The following is a 6000-nucleotide window of genomic DNA, read 5'->3' on the forward strand; positions in this document are numbered from 1 at the left end:
TTCTCCTCAGTCCCCTCCCAAAGCATCGCCTTGCTACAAGATTCTGGAGCTAAACTTTTTGTATTGCCTTCTCACTGCTTCCCCAAAACCTCTTCAGTTGTAAGAATGAGGAAAGGAGCATAGTGTAACAAGGAAAGGAATGTAGCACATGTTGAAGTTGACAGTGCTTCTCTTCTAAGTGGCTCTTAAGACCTAAAGAGTCTCAACAATGTCAAAAGTGGTTCATATTAATGTCTGTGATTCCACCAAGAGCCACTGCATTATCTATGACCTGCCTTTCCACATTCTCCACCACATTTCATGGAATTAAAGTTAAAAGATGTGGAGAATAATGATCTTTAGTCAATAAGGAAATGACCTGTGGAAGGCTCAAATTGTATGGTGCATCTGTTCTTGTGGTGGTATGTTCATTAGGAATTCTTTTGTCAGAACTGACATCTTGCCTGAGACAAAAAGCCCCCAACAAGCTGTAGGCCAGGATTGCTTATGAAAGTTTTTAATCTCCTGTTGAGACCTTGTTGAGGAGGTAGTTGTAATAGATCTCACAATAGCAAAAGTAACAACTCTTTCAGAAAGACCACCAGCCACCTCTTCTAAGGATGTTGTAATCAATAGTTTTTATATGCACAATGGCAGCAGTGCTAATAACTCTTCTAATTTCCTGATGGTTTCTAGGAGCTGGAACCCCAAGTTGGAGAGCAGTTGCTGCAGCTTTGGGACCATATTCCTTTGGAATGAAAAAACCCAACTGGTTAAGCATAATGTGATAGAGGTAGTTATTATTTCATGTATTGCATTCTGGTTTTATGATAGAGGAAAAGGTATCAACATACATTATATCATTACAGTACTGTCAACTGTTGCTTGTGGAAGAGCAGGTACAGAGAGGACTAAATATTTTCTTTCTTTTGATTTTTTTCTAGCTGACATTGTTGAAACATCAGCTGTAACCACTAGAAGCAGCAACATATCTACAATACCAAGATCAGGAAGAGGTGGCACAAGGAAACTAACTCCAGAAGCTCTTAGTCATAATGGGCAGCTAGCAGTGGGGAAAGAAAAAAAAAAAAAAAAAAAGAAAGGAAAAAAAAAAAAAAAAAAGAAAAAAAAAAAGAAAAAAAAAAGTGAGAATTATGTTTCTCTCAGTCTTTCCTCATTGTAAAAAATGTCCATAAGGTTATCCACCAATATTTTTTTCGACTGAATTATTTTTTCTACAGTAGTGTGCAGATATTTGAAAGTGTGGTTAAGTTCAAAACCGAGTTTAAAGCAATGCACCACATGTAAGTTATTTGTGGGTTTAAAATACCACAGCAGACAGCTTACATTGAAAGCATTCTCAATCCAGTAAATGTATGAAAGAAACGAGTTTAATGTTAATTAATCATTCTTGCAGTTTTTGAGTAAAATAAATAAATTGAGCATAGGTGTCTCCAGATATGTTGGGAGATTCTGTAATTGTTTGGTGAACTTCCGTATGCACAGTACAAGAGCGAAGGATATTTGTTAAATTCATACAAACAGTTAGACTGCTGGAGAAAGCTAGATTTTGAATTCTAGTTTAAATACAGAAGGGAAAGAAGCATGAGACTTTTGAGTGTGGGTTGGTCCAGTGGTATTTCCACTTCGATTTTTTTTTCCTTTAAAAATACTCACACTTTGACAAGCTGAAATAGTCTTTCAGAGGCCTGTGGCCTAGTAGTAGTTCACTAACTTGAGCATTGTTATAAGATTTCTACTTCTTCTATAAAAAATAATTACCAGTACAACTTGCTTCATCTTTCAATGTAATCTTAATTTTTTCTTTCTCTACCTCGCCTTTCAAGTTCTTTTCTTTCTTCTGTGCTGCTGCTGTTTTGGTTTATTGGATTTTTCCTTAGTCATTAACATACTGTAATGTAAGGCTGTTAGAAATTCAGTCTGCTCACTGTCAGCAATGTTGCTCATTCTTAGGTTATAAACTGAGAGCTTTTTCTGCTTCTGAGCTTCTACTTAGTTTCTCATGTTGTCTTAGGATGTCCTCATAGTTCTGACTGTCCCATGTATTCATTAACTCTGCCACAGCATCATTAGAAACCTAAGCTAGACCTGAAACAGGCTACTGCAGGACCTGGTGCAATCAATAAAAAAGCTGCCAAGGATATGGATGACTGTGAAAGAGAAGGAGACAAAAAAAGGTATCCTTAGATTTAAAAGAAAAGGAATGTTTAGGCATTTAAAAAACAAACAAACAAACAAAATTTAAAAAATATATATATGTTTTCATCTTGAATCCAGAACTGAAGACTCATTTGAACCAAGCAGTGTTCTTTAAAATCCATCTCTCTCTCTCTCTTTTTTTTTTTTTTTTCCCCCTTGGGAGACATTTATTACTAGTTTAGCACTCCTATTTAATTTATACAATAATAGTCAAGATAATGTACAAGAACCCTGCATTTGGACAAGAGTCAGATTTTTGGCATGTTGCTAACTTCTCTCCGCCAGTCAAGATGCAATCATTTCATAAAAAGGCCTCCCCAAGAAAAGCCGTGCACGCAGGTTCTGCTCAAATCCATGATCTGGCAGAGAGAGCAGACAGATGAAAAGTCAGTTTTTAGCTGCACTGCAAACATTCTCTCTCAAAATCAGTTGTAGGAAGACTGGCTCTTTCAGTGGGAATGTGTTTTGTCAGTTTTTTATAGAACCATGGATGGAGTTTTTTAGGTTGGAAAAGACTTTTTAAGTTCATTGAATCCAACTCTTAGCCTGTCACTGGCAAGTGTGACAAAATAGCCATTTTCTCCTCTTAATCATGAAATGAGAGTTAGTTGTTGAGGATGCTGGAAGTGAAAAATGGGGAGTGTCTAATGAGAATGAGCAATGAAGAAAAGAGCCACCAGATCGTGAAAATAAAAATGACACATTTACTTAGTAGAAAATGCTAACATAGCAGGCTGAAAAACGAGAAAATAATTACTGGATGTGTACTAAGTGTCTGTAGGAAAACAAAAAAAATTAGCCTATTTAGGTACCTGACCTGCTTATTCTGCTCTCAGATTTTCAGTAAGTATTAAATATATAATTTTTAAATTAGTTTTTAGTATAAGTAAGATCAGGGAAGATATTTGTGATTAATTTTTTGAAAAAAATAATCAGGAAATCGTACCTATTTTCTGATACTTACCATAAGAAATATTTCTGAACTTTCTGCATAAATGAAGATAGATAGGTTCTCTACTGCTGTAGTTTTGCCAGGACTCGTAACTTTTTCATTGCTTTGTTTCACACTTGAACTATGTTTAATGCGAACCATCCAGGACACATGATGGTTGTGCGTTTTGTGGAATTACTGGAAGCATTGGTTTTCAGCTGTAGAATGTTGCCATCAATGCTGAAAGCTGGGAAAGGTTCAGCCTTTCTCTGATTGCTAGATTTTTGGCATGGATGTGTTCACAAGGTAGACACTTTGTAATATTCAAGCCTTGCTCTGCAGGTGAAGGAAATTATCATGATGAAGGGAATTGACAGCTGAACATCTGCTTTGAAGACTTGATTTGCCCTCTTACCACATTGCTTCTGAAGACTCCTAAGCCTTGACCTCCATCACTCGTTTGGCCACTTGCCTGGTAACGCAATCATTTGGGCCTTTGATGAATATTCAATATGACATCAACCCTCACCCTGTCATCTCTGAGGGCAGAAGCAGTTTGGCTGTCCAAAGATTTTCTATTTTTAAAAGGGAAGTTGAATAATGATCATGTCACTAGGGAAAACCAGCAAATGACATCTGCAAAACAGCAATTAAGAAGAGTCATGCTAGCTATTGGGATGAAGGGGAGCTGTTTCTGACTAGCATGTCAGAAGCCTTCTCATTCCCTGAATTGGGATGGGGGAGAAACAGCAGCTTACTATATGGAGAAAGTTTTTTTGGCGTTTATTTTGAAAGTGGCTGTGCTGTTGCTATCGTCGTATGAAGGTTACTATGATTTGTCTCCATGTCTTCCTTATCTTGGATAACTTGTGATTTTTATCTGGATCTGATAGCAGGAGTATGGTGAAAAGAGTCTTCCTTGCCGCTAAAATGGTGACCGAGTGGGGTAACTCTTTTCCCTATGATTTTGCTGCATCAGATGTACCGTTGAAATTGGAGGAAGAAATTGGTATATTTCTTATAAACGTGCTTGATACATTTTAAACCAAGATACTGAGCGTAAGTTGAATGTAGTTTGGTTGTGAAAAACTGAGGTGCCAGTCATGTCTTCTCTGACTGCTACCCTTTCTCTCTACAAGATCAAAGTGGTCGTTGCTGTTCATTGCCATGTCATTTGGAGGAATCCTGATTACGAGGACCCTAAGAGGTAAACTTATTTTTTTGTAAGAGTAAAAGCTGGAATGTGTCTTTTTCTCCCTAGATGTGAAATTGATGGAAAGGTGGGAGAAAATCTGTAGTAAACTGTTCAGCTTCTCAGTGTTCCCATTGCACAAGGGACTCTTAGTTGGCATAAAGCGGATTCTGTGGACTTGGTGCCTTTCTCTCTCCTTCAGCTTTCTATTTTTTAAAATTGTCTTCATGCTGTCAAATAACCTGTATGAAGCATTGTGTAATGAAACAATAGATAAAGACTTTTGTATTGATCTTGCCTGAAGTGGCTCTGAAGTTGTTCTGCAGTCTCCTGGAGCATTCCCAGTGGCCCGTGGGGCAACTGGGACATACGTATTGACTGTTTAAGGGAACCATGAAAGTTTGGGTTTGGTTCACATCTGCTGGAGGAGAGAAGGTGCTGGTGGAGTAAGAGAGGTAGAACAAAACAGTATCTCTGAATTTGGAAGATCATAATCACCTCCTTGCTTTAGTTTCAGGTAAGGATAAGCACAGCATGGAGCTAAGATCCAGATTGAAGCTGGAAAGATGCTGAGTTTCACAGTTCCTACTCCTTGTGTTCATTAAAATAGATGTGTCTGTCTTTCCTTTAGTCTGTAGTCTATGAATCCTGCTGCAGCTGGGCTTTTATACTCAGTTTGGATGGACTGCAAGTAATTAGTACCAAATACAAAAGGGCTGAATCTGGCTGGTGCACTGCTTCTGGACATGTTAAATTAGAGGCAGAATCAGCGGTGTACCCTTTAGTGGTGATCTGAGGCCTAAATGAAGTGTAATGTGAGAAGTGGCCTTTTGTGGCAGGCAAAACAAATAGACCTAGAGAAGTGTGCTTAAAGCTTAGAGAAAAGCTGCCAAATGTTCCTCAGAATTGTATCAGGTTTAGAAAAGGGTGCATATGGCAGATCCAAGTGGGAAGTAATGTCTTGGAGCTAGCCCAAACAGTTAGATCCTGGTAGTTTCTTGTGAGGGATATTTTCTGTGACATCGCTCCTATACCTGATAGAGGTGTCCTGGGATACAGGGCAGCCTGCCAGCCTGCAGGTGCTCAGCATATGAGAAGGCTCTGTTGGGAGATGACACTCACATCCTTCTCACTCTTTCAGGGGTGTGTGCTGACAGATGTGTGCTGCAGAAGTTATCCTCGGTGTGGGCAAGTGGCAGTTCTGGGTCTTGCACGGCCAAGGGAGCTGGAACAGGCTGGCTGTGGGCCTGGTCCTGTGTGGCTGCTGACTGCTGGCTGGGCCTCTGGATCCCAGCAGGGACCACACGGGAGACTGGTGCAGGAATACGGCTCCTGTTCACTGTCCTTGTGTCGCGGCATGAGGTGCGGCGCAGAGCAGCTGCCAAGCTCTGAGAGCTTGTGGCTGTTCCCTGCTCACCACCGTTGCCCCAACACTCGGGGATCGCGTTCTCCTCCATTGGCATCTCTGTGGTCCTCTCCTAGAGGACTGCTTCAGGAGATTTCCAAAAATGAGAGGAGGAACACTTCTTGAGACAAAACTTACGTTGGTGTGTCCATGGTGAAACCACTCCCTTGTGAATTCCCCCCTAATGGGAAGGAAGCGTCCAAAACTCATAAATGCTCATGATCAAAAGGAACAACAGAAGCTACAGGGTCTGTAAAAACTCACTGAGTTTTA

At 39.8% G+C, this 6000-nt stretch overlaps 1 protein-coding gene across 4 annotated transcripts in view; it reads left to right on the forward strand.

The window, feature by feature from the left end:
- LOC136288367 (3'-5' RNA helicase YTHDC2-like) overlaps positions 1-4952 on the forward strand; it is a 33968-nt gene extending 29016 nt beyond the window's left edge. For 2 of the 4 annotated variants that reach the window (XM_066181413.1, XM_066181414.1), the window contains 2 exons: positions 676-772; positions 924-4615. In XM_066181413.1, coding sequence (XP_066037510.1) covers positions 676-738 — 63 coding nt within the window. In that variant the 3' untranslated portion in view covers positions 739-772; positions 924-4615. Of the gene's footprint in view, positions 1-675; positions 773-923; positions 4616-4833 lie in introns of those variants that run through there. The other 2 variants (XR_010720511.1, XR_010720510.1) reach the window with 2 other exon arrangements.
- Positions 4953-6000: the final 1048 nt, after the last annotated feature.

This window comes from Chamaea fasciata, unplaced genomic scaffold (genome assembly GCF_029207755.1).
Source record: "Chamaea fasciata isolate MVZ Bird 193981 ecotype frontalis unplaced genomic scaffold, bChaFas1.0.hap1 SCAF_4, whole genome shotgun sequence".
Taxonomy (NCBI): Eukaryota; Metazoa; Chordata; class Aves; order Passeriformes; family Sylviidae; genus Chamaea; species Chamaea fasciata.